Here is an 18170-nt window from a genome sequence, read left to right as displayed (position 1 = left end):
AACCTTAGAATTAGAATTTTGTTATATAGGTTCTCTCTTACGAGTTGCTGTCATCACCTGCTGAACTCCCTCTCTCTCACCTTCCTTTTTCAGATTATGAGATCATAAAAGAAAAAGTGAAAATGACTACTGTTGCTTTTGATGCCAACAAAAACCAGTTTGTGTTGTATTGATGACCAATGAATGCATATACGCTTGTTCATAAATTATGACATCCCCCGCCGCAGCCACGTCACACCCCACCTGAGAGACCTGCACTAGCTCCCCGTCAACAAGAGGATAACCTTCAAGCTCCTCACCCACGCACACAAAGCACTCCACAACACCGGACCAGCGTACCCCAACAGCCGACTCAGCTTCTACACCCCCACCCACCAGCTCCGCTCCGCCGGCTTCGCCGCAGTCCCCCGCATCCAAAGAGCGACCTTCGGCGGCAGATCTTTCTCCCACCTCGCCGCCAAGACCTGGAACACCCTCCCCACCCACCTACGGCATACCCAAGACCTGCTGACCTTCAGAAGACTCCTCAAGACCTGGCTCTTCGAGCAGTAGCAGCACCCCCCACCCCCAGCGCCTTGAGATCCTCACGGGTAAGTAGTGCGCTTTACAAATGCTATGATTGGTTGATTGATTGACTGCAACATCGTAACTAACACGAGTAGATAAAATGGGAATTTAGCTGTTCCACAAAACAAAATTCACTTACTCAGCATGCATGCAGCATGTATTCACTATTAATAAATACTTACACACTGTATAAGTATGACCAGCATGCCTATCTCATAAGCCATCCACTGCTATCTTCAGAATAGAATTCGGCCTATACTATTGACAGGTGGATTCATTCTTATTAACCGTCTGTGGTTGTATGACTGGCACAACCTCACTTTACCAACCTAGTAAATCGCATCACCTTTCTCTTCCTCCACCTTTCCGCACTTGCGTTCCCCCTCTAATAACGTCCCCCCCCTCTTTAGCTCACAACTATACTTCAATTCCTCTCTTGCTAAACACTCTTCGCCATCACTGTAGATCACATCTTGAGTGCACAAAAACCTTGTCTTTTCCATGACTGCAACTTCCACACTGTTCACTGGGAGGTTTGATCATAAGCAGCCTTGGCAATAACAACGACTGATATTGCACAATTACCATCTCTTTCAGCCTTGAGAAAGCCCAGATCCAAATGAACGTGATGGGCGAAACATGTGTCGGCTGGTGAAGCTTTAGTAAAACACGGTTGAAGTTTCCTTACAAACAAGGATGTTATCACTGTAATGAACCTCACAAAGGGCTTTTTTAAACAAGGATCAAAAAATACAAATAAAAAACATTCCTCCAACAAGGATTTGAGATCTCCTCATGTTTTTCAACAAATAATAAGAGAAGGAAGGGTCTACACTCAAAATCATCCCCCACTGTTCCCACTAGGCACAGGGTCAAGATTGATTTGAATATGGATGGGTCTGAACGGGGTGGCAAAGTGAGCTAAAGAATGATGATGGATTCAATCCAGATCTGTGACTGGGGGTGCGTCTGAAAAGTTTCAGCGCTCTGTCCATTATCTCCTTGTGTTTGCTTTCTTTGCCCTAAGTTGGCAGGGCATGCCCAGATATAGGTCCCTTGCTCACTTTACCACTGGAATCAAGCTAGCCTGGCTGATAAGGGGTGTTACCTCAAAACCGGTCCCAGGAGGTTTGTTTCCGGTCCAGGGAAGACCTGGCTTGGCAGTTCGGGCTGGACTGTTCCCATGAGGCACAGGGTCAAGACTGCTTTGCATATGGAAGTGTCTGAACTGGGGTGGCGAAGTGAGCTAAAGAATGATGATGGATTCAACCCAGATCTGTGACTGGGGGTGAGTCTCTGAAAAGTTTCAGCGCTCTGTCCATCATCTCCTTGGGTTTGCTTCATGAACTCAGCCATCTCCTCCCAGTGCTGATGGGCATACCGGTTAGCAAGGCGTTTGTGTGCGCGATACGCCACTGTTTTGCAGCTCCACTCTCAAACTTTCGCCCCACCATTTCTATCCACTTGCTTTCCTTTTCCAGTGGTGGGATGGAGCTTGTTGATACATTGTCTCTTTTACTGGCAGTGGCTACAATGATGGAGTCCACCACTGGATTGCCAAGAAGGTAAGCAGGCTCTTTTGAAGAATGTTTGCATTTCTCCTCGACCCTGGGAATGGGGGAGGTCACTGACATGCAGGTTGCTGATTCCTTAAACGCCTCTCTTCCCTGGTCCCAGCTGCTTGGGAGCATGGACAGGAATTGTCTTACTCTGTAAGGGTAGTAGTGTTTCCAGTAGAAATTAAGTCTGTGAATTCTCCTCATCCAAAAGGACTTCATGTTGCTCTGCCGCCCTTTTCACAAGTTGGTTACACATGACAATGTCATCTGGGGCGGATAGCTATCCACGCTTTCCTCAGGTGAATATGCATTGAGGTCTTGCCATTGTTCCTCGATGCTTTCGAACCCTTTAACATCTTGGAACAGGCTCTGGATCCTCCTCTTCATTGAAGAGTTATTGTTCTTCCTCTTCTTGCCGCTCTGGCATCATTGTGGGTTCTTTTGAGAGTCTTTTCCTTCTGTGCACTTTCCATCGAAGGTTTTAATGGTATTCAAGATGCTCGAAGGGAGTTGGCGAAACCATTCTTCTTTTGGAACATTGCACCCATTTTGGCTTCAGGCTGTCTTTTTATTGCACTCAATTTAGAGAGTGCGTTAATATGCGGCGAGTGTAGTTATTGATCTTTTCTCCAGCATCGAAGTTTAGGCTGGCGTTGGCTGGGTTGCAGACTTCTTGGTTTCCCCTCGACTTTGATCGTCTTTTGGCATCGGTGTCTTTTTCAAGACCCCGACACATGCAGTATCCTTTGTATGGGACCCAAGTGGCTCCTTTTGCCTCACCTTGCCTTCAGTTAGCGAAACTTTCAGCGCCAAGGCAGTCTTTTGTGGTTTAGAGTCCAAAGCATCTGGTTCAATGGCTCTCAAAGTTTCCAGCGTTACCGGAGAGAGTTTCTCCTTCTACTTCTCATTTTCTTGCTCAACGTCAATGCTCTCTCTCGCTCGATGTCCGAGCCTTCTACTTCAGCTGCATTATCCTCCTCTCTGCTTGATAGTCTGAGGTCTCTCGGTGATGTTGCATCATTCGGCCCCTGCATAGCGTAGTGTGCATGCCTTTGCTTTTCTCGTGCCCTCAGCGTCTTCGGTTTGAACTCTGTGCAGGAGTCTAGGCAAAAGAGATTGCACACCTGGTGGTTGTCCCTCTGGGCAAACTTGCGGTGGCACTCTAGGCAGAAACTGAAATGTCTGTTCTCCATCTCACGCAGAGGAGGTGACCTCCCCCACCGTCCGTGCATTCTTCATCCTTCTCCAACTTTCCCCTGATGCACGTTCCACTTACATCAGTGTTTTTCAGTGAAGTAGATGGAAATCTCTGGAAAGGATTCCATTCCTTCTCTTATAGCAATGATCTTTTCTGATTTTCGATATTTCTCAATGAGTCTGTTTTCTTTCCCTCCTTCTTTCAATGATTGGAGAGCTTCAGTGATGATTCCAGACCCAACAGCAGAAAAAAAAAAATCTGAAGATGGCAGCCACACAAGTAAAGCACAGCATGTGAATCCAGAAAAGATTCATGGTGCAAAAGCAGGATTCACAACGCCAAGAAGCCTCAGGGACACTCACTGAGACCCAGGACCGAGGGTGGAGGAAAGGCCCGAAACACCACCGCATTCAGAATGGCTCTGATGAAAGTGAGTCTTTACGAAGGAGTCAGGCATGACTTCTGCATGTTATTAGTCAACCCCAATGAAGACAGGAGGTTTGCTGCTACCTGGCGGTGGTCCACGGCTGACTGTGGTGGGACAGACTTCAACAGTCAGTCCTAGAGGTTGGAGAAATATATATCTCCAACCTCCAAAGGTGTTCTGCGATCCCCGCTATCACCTTCGTGAACATGTACTGGTGTAGCCGAAGGAGACCACTGCAAATAGAAAATACTTTTGGCCTATCTTGAACCGCAAATAAGGTATGTGGGACTGCAGAATGGGCACAAGAAAGTAGGCACCATCTAGGAGCCTGGATCCAGTGCAGACTGAACCTGGGCCAACGCGAGGATCTTAAATGTGTCCTTTTGCAAAAAGGCATTCAGAGGGCAGAGATCTAAAATAGGACGCAGGCATTTTTGCTTTTTCAGCTTGAGGGAATGGCACCTAGTCCATATTTCTGCGTCTGAAACACTCTATGCATCCTTTAGCCAAAAGGGCATGCACCTCTGAAAGCAAGATGGACAGGAGCTCCACTGTATGCCGGCTTGATGTGAGCAGATGATGTGGCAGGTCGATAAGGAATGGCAGTGCACAGCCTTGTTAAACAATCCCAAGTACCCCCCAGTCAATTATATATTTTGAAACTCTTGGAAGAAATGGTAGATCCTGCCTCCCGCAGCGTGGTTGCATGCCACTGAGGCACACCAAAGGCTTTGGCGTTGCAGGTATGCTAAACCTCTGGGCAGCCTTGAAGGGGGCCAAATTGTAGAGGGCACTACCTTGCAGGGGAAGGAAGGCCTTTGGAATGCTCTATTATCTGGCTATTTTTGAAGCGTTCCAATTAGGAATCAGCATTCTTGTCAAACCGATTAAATTTGTTGAGCGACATATCCAGTAGTGAGGCGTGCACTCCCCAGCGAAGTCCGCAGATCTCATCCATGCATGACACCAAAGAACCACACTACCGCCAGCTTCTCTGCCTAAGCTGAATGTAGTGTCCTCTCTAAACATGTCTCATAAAGCAAGGAGATCTATACATCTATAAAGCAAACAGCTGGCACTGACTGACTAAAGGGCTAGGCTGCCCACTAAACATCCATTCCCCAAAACCTTCAATTCTTTTTGACTCTCAGACTTGGGGAGTTTTGCAGCAGCCAGGTGGGAGCATCCTAGGAAATTGATTGTGGTTCACCTTACTAGTGGAGCCCTGACTGCCAGATTTGGTGGTGTAGGGTGTTGCATCAAGAAGTAACGGTTGTCTGGGGCTGGCCTATGACACCTGGCAACCTGCGTTTTCACTGCTGGAAAAGAACAAGGCTTAGAACAGGCACCTGTTAATGATTTATTTAATTGTAGTAAAATCTCAGAGGAAGTGGTCCAGGTTGGTAAACATCTGCCAACGCATTAGTATTAACTTCCTTAGTTAGCAGCGATAAACCCAATACCGCCGCTACCCGTGTTATCACCACAGTAAATGAGGCACTCCTCCGCTGATGGCTCAGGGGGAAGACCACAAGCCCAGTGTATGGGGTAGTGTCCAATCCACTGGCCTCCTGCAAGTCCATGTACAGATTGTTCTAACCAACATAGGGAGCGCTACAAAATATCACATGGAAATTAGGAGTTCATTGTCATTTTATCAAAATAGCGCACATCCTTCGCTCAAGATACACAGTTCTTCATTCAGTTCATTAATGCACACAAGCCATAATGTTGAGTCTCCAAGATTTTTTTTATTCTTCACACATCTGTTTCCAGCCTAGCTAACACATTTCATCCTAAAAGAGAGATTCATCATGGATAAATATATTCGTAAACATATCATAATCTCTTTCATTCAAAGAACATGTCATCTGACATATACGAAGGATCACATACCAAATTATCGACAATGTGGGCCCTTTTAACCTTTCATATTGTAAATAGCCGTATCTCTTCAAAGACAGAAATTGGCAGTGTTCATGGGCAGTAGGACCCTATGAGGTGAAACGCCAACCGTGTTGATAGATTAAAGATGATTGTTTGTGTGGTCCTGTGAGGCTATTACTGCTCTCTTGGGGTTTCATGTACAGATTGTCTTCCTTAGAGTGTGGGAAAATAATCCCCATCATCTCCAATGTCATCTACAAAAGATGTTGAACACTTGGCCACGGCAGATTAAAAAAGTTGATGAAGTGCTGGAGTGCCGCTCCAAAGTAAACACATGGTTATGACGGAGTCGGACTTGAACCGGAACTGGATGCATCAGTATGGGTTTTAAGGCGACCTCTGTCAGACCAAGATGAATTTGGGTCGGAGTCAGCTACGTACAGGGTTTTCCTCCAGTACTGGTGATGTCGAGGCTGATGACTACGTCAAAGGAACAGGTGTGCATTTTGAGGATGGGCTGGAAGTTGGCTCCGGCATTAGAGAGGAACCACAGATAGGTTCAGGAGGCACAAATGGCGACTGGAGGCCTCAGCAGATGCTTGTTGCATGAAGGAGCTTCAGAGGAAGCCAGAAGAGTGCCAGAAATTCACAACATGGACTTTCTAAAGGCCATAACCTCTTGTGAAGTCTCCGATGGGCCCAGAAACTCAGGGTGCATTGGGATCAGTTGTGGAATCAGCTCCAGGCCGGGGAACCAGAACTGACCAAAATGGCACCCCAACATCCTAGTGATTTCACTTGCTGAGAGTAGCAGGACTGGGATAAATCCTGCTTGGCTTTCTTACGCTGCTGCTTTGAATTACCGGAAGACTTGGACTGCAATGAGGACCTGTTGCTGACCATCCCAGAGAGTGAATTCGTTCAGGGTTCTCAATTTTGAGTGGGAGTTACAAGAGTTCTTTCGGTGTTCGGCAACGTACAGCTTCACTTCACATTCCCAGATCTCCTTCAGATTCAAAAGGGCACACTTTTAACTTGCAGGACTTAGTCTTTAATAAAATCCAAACCAAAACACCACAGGCACACCTCATAGTGGTTTCTCATGGATATTTTGTTTGCGAGAGCTCCTACAAGGTTTAAACCCTGTAGTTTTAGGAGGGGACACAACTCCCTTCCACATTGGAAAAATGCAGAAACGCATGATGTGAAGTCATTGCTCAAGAGTGAAGCAGCTCCATTGTCACTTCCAGAGCAAAATGAAGCAAACACGGACACGTGCGGAACTACCTACCAGCATGTAGGGCAATACTGTTTAAAAATCCTAGACCCAGTCTTGCACCTGGGACATTCTAAAAGTGAGGAATCTGCGGTTATAAGTATCCACCAGCAACTATGTATTGATGATGTTGGTGAGAACGAACCTAAGATAATCCTGTATTCGCGACACCATTCTTTCATATCCCTCTTAATAAAAAAGTGGCATTCAATCATCAGATCACTCACAGTCACTATGTTTCAGTTATTCATACTCCCAGAATGACAGCATATATACTCCTCTCCTTCGCATGTCCTTCAAAAAGCCTGTGGCCTGCTGAGGAGCATTAGAGGAACGTGTTCGCCTCTGGAATTTGACTTTCATAAGGACCTGGTAGAGCACAGCAGAAGAAATATCCATCTGCTGGAGTGCTTTCTTGATATTCATGAATGTTCTTCTTACTTCTTGGACATATTGTCTGGGTAGACAGACTTCGGCAGCAAAGCAGACAAGCTCTCTAGTCTCACATGATAATCTAAGAACGGCGCTCAGTCACTATGGTTGAGCAAGTGTGAGATTATGTTTATTGCCACAGGAATTGGGCCAGGCCTAGGCACACAGCAGGATGTGCACTCTCAATGATGAACATGGGTTAGAAATTAGCCTTATCAAACATTGTCAGAAAGTTCATGCAACTGTGAATGTAGTTTCTTTATTCCACAACTATCTTCCAGGTCCTCCTCCTTAGACATGAAGAGTTCCAGAAACTTTTCTATTTTCAGTTTTTTTATTGTTAGTTGCAGCATCATCTTCAGTGTCCTATTTCAGTCACTCTGCTATATTTATATGGGTCCCATGTTTCGCATGACTTTCCATCATTAGGTCCATTCACAACGTCAAGGAATTAGTTTTACTACCAACAGCAAAAGGGGTCTGTTTTCTTTCCAAGAGCAGAGATTTCACATAGGATTCTGTAAAGGAATCCATTGATAATATGGTATCATCTCGATGAGCCATCTGATCAAGGTCCAAAGCCCATGTGAGTCGCTGAGGGTCGAAGGACGATTTCTCAAATTTAGGGTCACTTTTCTCCATTTTCTTTTACAGTTTGTTGAAATGTACAGTAACAGAAAATGCTTGCTATATCTGGCAGTTCCAGGCCAGTATTAAAAATACCAGAGACTCCATAGCACAACTGCATAAGCAGGCAACCCTCATTCCCCATAATCACATCGGCCAAAGGGCCCAATAACAGAGATCAGAAGACAGCACCATCATTTAGCACCATGTGAAATGGCGACAGCAGGTCTAGCCTACCAAACATTTCCACAGAACACTTTAGATAAAGTGTAATGGCTCGGTGAATCTGTGGTTCAAATAGATATGGGCAATGGGTGGAATTATATTCAGTGTTTTAACACACACACACACATACACACACACCAGAGCTTTACTTATACAACTCTAATGGGCCACTGGAGCAAAACAGCAGCTTAGCAGACCCAGGAGCAATGGCTCCCACTAGCAGGGCTCCTGCTTATATGCATCTTACTCAGCGGGCAGCTCAAAGAGCGCAGTTCCACAGGTGGCCAGGTACAGAAAATGTCACAAAGCCTTCGAGATCCCGTTGCTGCATTAACTTCATTGCAGTGCCAACAAAGTGTGACATAAGTCTCATTTAAGGCCTCTGGACACTCGGGCTGTGAAGACCATTCCACGCCCTATATGAACTTCAGTTCACCTATACCAACTTCAGTACAGCCAGCCCAAGCCATGCCACTCCAGTCAATTCCCAGGCTGCGATCTGGCCCTCACCTCCTCTGCCGAACAGGAGGTGATGGTTTTCAGGAAAGGCACATTTGGAGGGTCCAGCTAGTGCAGCCTAGCCCTCAAATTCAAATAGCCTGCAAGCTTGCTAGCAGTGCCTATCGCGGTCAGGCATCCCCAGCCTGCACCGCCAAATTAAGAGAGCCAAGGAAGGCAAACGTCTCCTGCAGTCACAGCTGTAACAGCAGTCCTTTCCAGTCTGTACACACCCCACCTGCCTCCTCACTGCTTCTTCTTGCAAAGTACATTTTACAAAACTGCACACAGAGGATCGTGAAGGAAGGTGAATAAGTCTCAGCGAGCCTCTCTCATGCACCCCACCTCCGAATTTATGTAAAATTTGTGTACAAATTGCAATGTGTCAAAATGAAAATGTACATAAACCAATGTAACGAAATACAAGTGAGCCATTATCAAGTTGTCCTCCAAAGCATTTGTTTACAGTGGCAGATATCAAAGACTAAAATTTTATTTTACATAACTGTCATTTTAAGTAAATTACAGAAGGAAATGCACAGCTGCTTCAGTTTTATGTTTGTGGTGTTCCTGTGCTCCCCAGTTTAAGCAAATTCTATCTTCTGGGAACTGAATATGGTCACACGAAGGTGCAAAAGCACAACTCAGCAGCTATTGCACCACACCTGTTCTTTAATCATCTGTATTGTTGTATATAATAAATGTTTATAATGATTATTAGCTACCAATGTAAACATATCATTTTGACCACAACTTGCTGATGGTACAGTTAAAGTCTATAACACTCATTTGTGTATACTTTTTAAAACAAGCATTTGCAAAGCAATAGGTCTCTCATTACTGAGTTTGAGGTATTGGCCTTGCAATTAATAATGCAACGCCAATAAATCATACTTCAGTAATGCGAGACCTAGTGCATTGCAAATGATTGCATAGTGAGCCAGGAACCAGCATTGTATGTCTCAGTGCAGTACCGCAAGCTGCTCCTAGAGCTCCCTAGTGAGCAAGGCACCAGCACTGCATGTCTAGGTGCAGTACCCCAAGCTGTTCCTAGAGGCCCCTAGTGAGCAAGGAACCAGCACTGCTTGTCTAGGTGCAGCACCGCAAGCTGCTCCTAGAGGTCCCAGAAGAGATGGTAAATCCACCCTACCCATAATGCATTGCATGCAAGACAGTACCACAAGTACATTCAAATAGCTATGTCCATATATACAATTAGTAGCTTTGAAATGTGACAAAAAAATTATATTAATTCCAGATTAGGTTAGGTTGTATTCTATGTGGAGCTGATGAAGGAAAATTTACAGAAGGTCTAATATAAATGTGAGATGTGTAGTGCAGTAACGCAAGCTGCGCGTAAAGGTCCATAGTGAGCATCATAAACTTTGAAGATATGGTAAATCCATCCTACCCATAATGCATTGCATGCAAGACAGTACCACAGTACACTCAATATATACAATTAGTAGCTTTGAAATGTGACAAAAGGATTATTACATTAGTTCCAGATGAGGTTGTACTCTATGTGGAGCTGATGAAGGGACATTTATAGAAGGTCAAATATAAATGTGAGATGTAAAGTAACATGTGCGAGTAAAGTAACCAGTGCCAGCCTTGTTTAGGACCAAGTGAGTGTCCTGTCTGAAGGCCTTTAAGAAAATAGTGCCTTGGGGCTGTAATTAAAACCTAGGGAATAACAACACAAGTAATAGGGGGACTTATCATGCGAGGTTACAAAGAGACAGGGAGGTACTAAGGAGGGACTACAAAGCCTAATGACCAAGGAAAAGCGGCCATTTACAAAGGACAGGGACAGGAGCCAATTAAAAAGATGGTCGGGAAGTAGGCGGAGCTTTATGCACATATCCTGAATACAGCATGTCTCGAAGAGACAGCGCAAGCGCTGCCTAGGCGAGACATTAAAAAAAAAAAAACATAACATATTATGTAAGAACTTTAGATAACTGTCTTCAGGGTGTGAGGATTACTTGACATGCATAGAATTGTGTGTAGAAAAGAAAAATATCTAAAAATAGTAATAAACTGGCCATTGAGAGTAGCAAAAGGCTGGATTTAGTTGTCATTTAAAATGGGAAATTATATGGGGAAGGGGTCTCTGCACTTTTAAAACAAGCAGTTATGGCAGTCTAACGAGTTGGGGTAATTTAGGAAGCACTCCTTGTGATATATTCAGCAATGTCTCAGGAGAGTCAGTGGAACATTTTTGTGGAGAGCATGAACCTTAGAGGAAAAAGAAAAAGGTTCCTTTTTTGGGTTGTAATTATTTCCTTATGTGGATAAGAGAAGTCCAAAGTTTGACAGCTCAAGAGCGCATCATTGATGCTCTGTATGTTAGGTGAATTGTGGGCTCAATTTATTATATTTATTTGCATTTTCTGTATGAATAGACTTTTTATGAGAGCTATTCAATCTAATTAACACATCTATAGACTTATCATACTAAATCTGAGATCTGATACAACTTCAGAGATTTTTAGATTATGTGCAATTGTTGATTAGGTTTAATGTTTTTGCGTTTGCATGGCTATGGTTTAACAAACTGATGAGGATTATTATTTTATTTAACAAATTACATCAGCAGGCTACTATATTTAAAACTAGAACTATACAATGTTGCAAATCTGAAAATTACCAAGAATTTCTCAGCACATTATAGTATCAGGGGCTACAACAAAAATTAATTACTAAAGTCTATCTATGCCATTTTGATCTAAAAGGAATATCGAAGGCTTGATGTTACAGCATAAAAGCCACATTCATTTCCCACATATTATGCCAATTTTCATATTTGTATGCTAGAACTATGTTACAAAGAAAACAAGATTCTCACCTCCTCCGGAGAAGTCAAATTGTCTAAATCTTCAAGCATTTTCTCCACTAACTCTTCAGTTAACAATATCTGCAATGAAATTAAAGTATTTGATTCTCAGTTATTGAGTGCTAGAAAAGGGTTTTTCAGTATTCAGCGAAAAGGTACAAGGGTCTTTAATTTTACAGCACAGAGAAAACAGAGCACTTAAATTCATTAACTTTCACCATCAGCACCTACTAATTGCCTATAATTAGGTGGGATGTTTAAATTTAATACAGTAGAGGCGACAATAAGGATCAAAAGGTTAAACAGGTGTAATAATTTGTTTTTCACAACCAAGTTCTCCCTAGCCTGTGTTCATCAGTCATGTCTGCTGTACCACCCTTAATTTGGTTTCAAACATGCTGGTGAAAAGGAATGGCATACAAAGACTTTTTTCCCCATCATTTATCTGCACAAAAAGTGACACTACTGGATTTCCCATAATCCATCTCCACAAGAAGTGACATCACTCTGCCTCCTTCCCAGGACCTACTTATTGGCAGCGGCAGCACAGATATAAGTGCGGCTGCGTGCAGCTGGTGACCTGCAGCTGCGCCAAAGGCCCGTCAATGCACATCTGCACCTGTACAGTGCCCAGTACCAGGAACCATGTTTCTCCCTCTACCTGCCGCTACCCCGCTGCGACCTTCTGCACCCTCAACATAAGCTGCCACTCCACACAATACAGCCTCATAATACTGAGAGGGCATTCTACTGCTCTTCCTGTAAGTTTTCATGCATTTATCTACACCCAACTTTCGCCACACTGAAGGCACCCAACAACCCACTTTTCCACACTGTCCTACAATCACCAACACAGCACCATGCACTTACATGCATTCTCCTCAACATCCGCTAACTCTAACACGCCACAGAGCTCTGGAACCTGCTGCAAGACAACACCTAACACATACGTTTCCTCACGGAAACCTGGGCTGCATCGGCACTGGACATCCCACAGCTACCTCCTTGGTTACAAGATAGTCAGGCAAGACAGAATTCACAAGCCCAGAGGCGGAATCACCATTACCACAGGAACACCACCAGCTGCACCACTTCCACCAACATGTCATACACCAACATTGAATACCTTTTGTTCAAGCTTTACGTCACAGCCAACTGCACCTTAAGAAGCACTCTCATGTACAGACCACCATGATTGGGCACCAACCTCACCGACACCATCAGGGAATTCGTATCACCACTCGCCATCAATGCAAGCAATTACATCCCACTCGGAGACCTGATCTTCCACCTGAAAGAGCACGCCAATTCCCAATTCAAAAGCACTCACTGGCGATATTGGAAGCCTTGGCCTCACCAAACGAGTAAAGGGACCTGCCCACATCGTCGTACACCTCCTAGACCCTATTTTCACCACCTTCGATAACATCCAAATAACAAGCCCACACCAGTCTTCTGGACGGACCACACCCTCATCAAGTTCAAAATCCCCGTCCTGGTCCAACACATACCACCAGCACTACACCAGTCTGCCACAACAGGAACAGAATCACTGATGAGGACTGGAACACAGGATAAGGACTGGAACACAGCGCTCCACACCCACCAACCTCAACACCTAAACAGCTCTCCCAAAGCCATCAAGAATTTCAACAACTGGATCACCTCTTGCGCTGCAATACAACAAGATCTAGAACTCAGGCCAGCTGGTACAAAGAAAAAAATCAGACTGATTAAATACCCCTGCAAACAACTGGAGCACAAATTAAGTCTGCGCCATGACAATGGAGATAGAAGCATGTTCAAATGCGCCAATCTGACAGACCATAACGATGACAGCACCAAGAGAACTAAACATTTTTGCCAGTGTGAAGGATTTCACCTCACCTGAGGCTGCCTCCAACTTGATCACCCCCTAGCAGGACATCTACAACAATCTCTCATTTCTTCAGCAACATTTCTTCCGCACTTACAGCACCTTCAACCCAAAACCAGGTTCAACAGACCTCGCAAAATGCCTCCCGATCTAATCAAATGAACCAATGCTAACCACTTGGCCCGTCATCACCCCAGAACAAAACGCAGCCATCATGAAGTCCATCCATCAGGGGCCCCATTGGAATCCTGCCCCCACCACGCCTACTCTAGAGGACTGCAACCTATCCGCACCATGATCATACCCATTCTTAATGCCTCAACCCCTTACCTTCCTAAATGCTTGGAAACCCACAAATGTCCTCCCATTGCAGGAGAAACCCTCCGCGGACCCATCAGCACTAGCCAACTACAAACTGATCTCCCTGCAACCATACCCAGCCAAGGTGTTGGAGAAAACCATCAACGGATGCCTTCCTAAATACCTCAACGACCACCAACTCCTCAACAGCACACATTGTGGGGTCAGACACAACCACAGCATTGAAACTGCCCTCCTCAATGGCATGGATGACATCTGGATGACTGAATGGAGGAGACACAATGGCCCTCATCCTTCTGGACCTCTATGCAGCGTTGGACACAGTCTCTCACCCCATCCTCATCCAATGCCTACACAATATCAGAATCCAAGCACATGCTTGGACCTGCTCTTCCCTGAGTGGAAGGACCCAGTCAGTCAACCTTGCATTGTACGCTTAGGACGCCCGCAATCTGATCTGGGAGGATCCCTGAGCCCGATCCTCTTCAATGCATACACAATCCTTCTAGCCAGCATCATCCATTCCCCACTATCAACATCCTCTTCTACGCCGACAATACGCAACTCATTCTCTCCCTCGTGGACAAGAGACACCAAGTACGTGGATCAAGCTCAATGCCTGCATGACTGAAATCACTCACTGAATGAAAACCAACTGTCTGAAAACTGACAAGACCAAAATCATGATCTTTGAGAAGATCACTTCATCGTTGGAGCCCTCCAGGTAGCCAACAGAGCTAAGACCGACAGCCACGACCAACACCTATGTCAAGAACCTCAGGATAATCATCAACAATAAACTCAACATGACCGCCCAAGCCAACGCCGTTCTACCTCATGATTCCATACACTGAAGATGCTGAGGAAGAATTTCAAACGTCTCCCAATCAGCAACCAGAAAAATGTCATGCAACCCTTATCACAAGCAAGCTGGACTAAGGGACCACTTTTGGTGCCGGGATCAACAAAAAATTCATCACAAGGTGGCAGACCATCGAGAACTCTGGCCAGAATCGCTCTCAACCTCCCAAGCCGCACTCGCATCACACGACACCACACCACACCTGAAGGAGTTCTACTGGCTCCCCATACACTGACTAGTACAATTCAAACTCTTCACTCCCTCTTCAAGGCACTACATAAAACTGGCCCAACATACCTCAACAACCGCAACTGCTTTCACAAACCTTACAGACAATTCCACTTGTCCAGACTCCTACTTGCACACATTACACGAATATGGAAAACTAGAGCCGGCGGTTAAGCCTTTTCCTACATCGTTCCTGAAGCATCGAACAGCCAGCTGCTACACATAACAGACTCCTCGTCACTTCTTGAATTCCCCAAGAAGCTGATGTCAGGGCTCAGGCCTCTTGTTCTATATACTGGGACCAGAGACAGGCATTGTGTTAGTGCATGTCATGTTTAAGGATTTCTACTCTTTTTAGACGAACCCTTACTGCTACCAGGTGAGCGCAAATACAGTGAATCTTTTTACACGTCCCCTCCTTAGTTTAAAGTGAAGTGTCCAGAACAAGCCTTTACTTGGCTTACTGTTTCGATCCCGTAACCACGCCCCTTTTGTTCGTCAATTGCAGAAGGACTTGCTACTTTCATTCTCACTCATCTTCGGCACTAGTACCCTGACTGCGTTTCTGGTGCATATTTAGTTAGTTAGTTTCCTCGTGATCGCCTACCAGGATTTTCATGCTCGTATTTGTGTGTGCCTTTCTACCCACGCTACTGCTCAGCTGGATCCAGACGTGGAGGTGGGTTAGCACGATCCTTACCCGGAAGCTCCATTCCGCTCTCCATGCCCGCAGCACATTTTACTATCGGCTCCAGATTTCCAAGCCTCTCGGGCAGAAAACATCCTCTCCTCCCCTGTGCTCTACCACATTTGGTACTGCTGGGCACTCTGCTGCAGTTCGTGGCATTTCCAGACAAAAATTTGCACACGTCTCTCCGGTACTCTGCCTCCAGTTACTGAAGGGGACTCCCTCTCTGATCCTGCTATTGCCTAGTACTTTTCCTTGCTTTTGAGGATTCCATTAACGCTGATAAACCATTTGTGTAACAGGCTGTGAGGACCTCCTTTTATCGTTTTTGCCTCTTTGCCCTATGGTTTAGCCGCCTGTTAGTCTTAGGACGGACTACCTTTTATTATTTTTGCTACTGCCAAAGTTTGGCACAAGCCTCCTGCAGCTTCAAGGGGAGTGACAGTAACTCCTATATCTCTCCTTTATTTAAACTTTTTGAGGCTCTTTTGGCTGGTACGTGGATTTACTTTCTTGAACTTGACATGCATTATCACAATCTTATGGAATGCTATCCACATTAAATTTAATGCTAATAGGTCTTCCTATTTCTTTACAGCTCTCATTGTGTTTTTTTTCACGAGCGTTACCAGTTCCTCAAGCTGGGGAAGAGTGGCGGTCACTCTATGACTCATTCCCCCAACTCTTCGGAGACTGTTACCTGTGAAGGAGTCTTTCACTATTCCTCCAGACACTGTTTTCGGGGAGTGTGGGGAACGCATCTTTGTTCCTGTGGAATCTATCAAGATACAGGTTCGTCAAGAGACCTGTGGCACGACAGCTGAAGACCTGGCTTTTTGAGTAGCCCCACCAGGTCCTAGGATTGGATAGACTCACAACTGCTCAACACCTGGATACACTCCTCCTGGGTGATAGTAATCTGTATAACATAACATAACTCAGTAGTCCGCACATAACTAAGCAGAGTCATTGTTATAGTTGAACTGAGTTTCTTTTCATAACCACATCACTATGAATTTAAATCTTGAATTCCTGTGCAAAGCCAAACTAAGATGTAATGGTACTTTACAAGCAAAAAAGCAATGCTTGCTGAAATTGCTAGCTAAGGTGGAAATTGATTCCATAAACTTCAAATCCTTGATGTATTCATGAAATTGTTGTAGATTTGCCCTTCCATTCTCTACCACCCAGATAATCATGTGGGAAAAAGAAAACACAAATTACAAGGTTCAGGCTTCAAATGCCGAATTCACCATAAAAACGACAAGCTCTCCTGAAAATGACTGTCAACACAAAATGGTTATAGCAACATTTATTGTTTAGGACAAGGCTCACATTATTGTACTCTTATTAAAATATTGAAACAAGCATTTGCAATGCAACAGGTCTCGCATTACTGAAAGTTTGAGCTATTTGCATTGCAAATAATAATGCAACGCCAATAGCTGAAACTTTTAGTAATGCGAGAAGGATTGCATTGCAAAAGCTTGTTTGCAGTGCTTTGAGGCTTAGATGAGAAAGACATACAGTGCGATATTGACTGGTAGGGTGTTACATTTGATTTACAGCTAAGAACGGATCCTCTACTTACAATGGCATTAGAGTGAAGAAGATGACATTGTATGCACTTGCGCTGAGAACTCAAATTCTGCTGCTTTAATCGTTTGCATAATAACCCCCTTGGCTTTCGGACGATAGCCTGGTGCTTTGCCTTTATAGCTCCCTGAAGCAGCTGGGTGTCACATGCAACACTTTAATTTAGACCCAATAAGAATAACAATTGTTCCATTATGAACATGTATATTTATAGGCATGGCGCTTTCATTCAGTTGCTACCTGTAAGAGAACGTGCCATTTTAAAATCCAAAATCATCTCCCGGTGCAGTTCTATACCACCCATCGTAGAAGCAATCTTAGTGCAGTTTAAGCCCAATCATTTCATATTGCAAGCTTATCTTGAGTCATCATCAAACATGAAGCTACTCTATAATTATTCTGACTGGAATGCTTAATTACGTACTAGAGTATTTTGCCACATAATGACCAAAGTAGAGCTAAAATGCGAAGATTTAAAAATAACGTTCGGTATACACATGAACTGGTAACTTTCATTTCGTTGTCATGCTTTCCGAATCACAAAAAATAGTCTGTGCTTAGGTGGGAGTCCTCCTGGCGTTAGGTACTGTTAGGGAACATTGCCGCTGGCTCCAGGCTGCTGCTCCTATCCTGTCCCTTGTCGCAGGCTAGTGACGTTGATGGCGGGCCCGCCCTCAAATGGGGCACTGGAAGGCCCAGTTTTGATGACTTAAAAAAAAAAAGTAATCATCAAAATGGGCGCCGTGCTACAACATTAAGCGCGGCGCCTGCGCATATTACATTTCAGCGGGCGCCGTGATCAAGAGTGGCACCCTTGCACATTAAATTAAACGGCGCCATGACCACGCGCAGCATCCATGCATATTAAATTAAGCGGGCGCTGTGTTACAACATTAAGCGCGGCACGCATGCCGTGAAGGGACCCAAAGGTATCAGAGCGCTTTACATGAGCACGAGTTGCATTACAGACATTAAATACGTCAGCTCGCCGCAGGTGTGATCGAGTTTCACTGGTAGAACCAACAAGTACCTGAGATGCATGGAAGTGCAGGCCACACCGGTAT

General features: G+C 44.7%; 1 protein-coding gene across 4 annotated transcripts in view; it reads right to left on the bottom strand.

The window, feature by feature from the left end:
- Positions 1 to 18170, bottom strand: part of SUFU (SUFU negative regulator of hedgehog signaling) — a 378216-nt gene that overhangs the window by 25639 nt on the left and 334407 nt on the right. For all 4 annotated transcript variants that reach the window (XM_085606533.1, XM_085606538.1, XM_085606535.1 and 1 more), the window contains one exon: positions 11548 to 11616. In XM_085606533.1, coding sequence (XP_085462659.1) covers positions 11548 to 11616 — 69 coding nt within the window. The remainder of the gene's footprint in view (positions 1 to 11547; positions 11617 to 18170) is intronic.

This window comes from Triturus cristatus, chromosome 1_2 (assembly GCF_964204655.1).
Source record: "Triturus cristatus chromosome 1_2, aTriCri1.1, whole genome shotgun sequence".
Taxonomy (NCBI): domain Eukaryota; kingdom Metazoa; phylum Chordata; class Amphibia; order Caudata; family Salamandridae; genus Triturus; species Triturus cristatus.
This window is presented reverse-complemented; position numbering and strand designations above follow the sequence as displayed.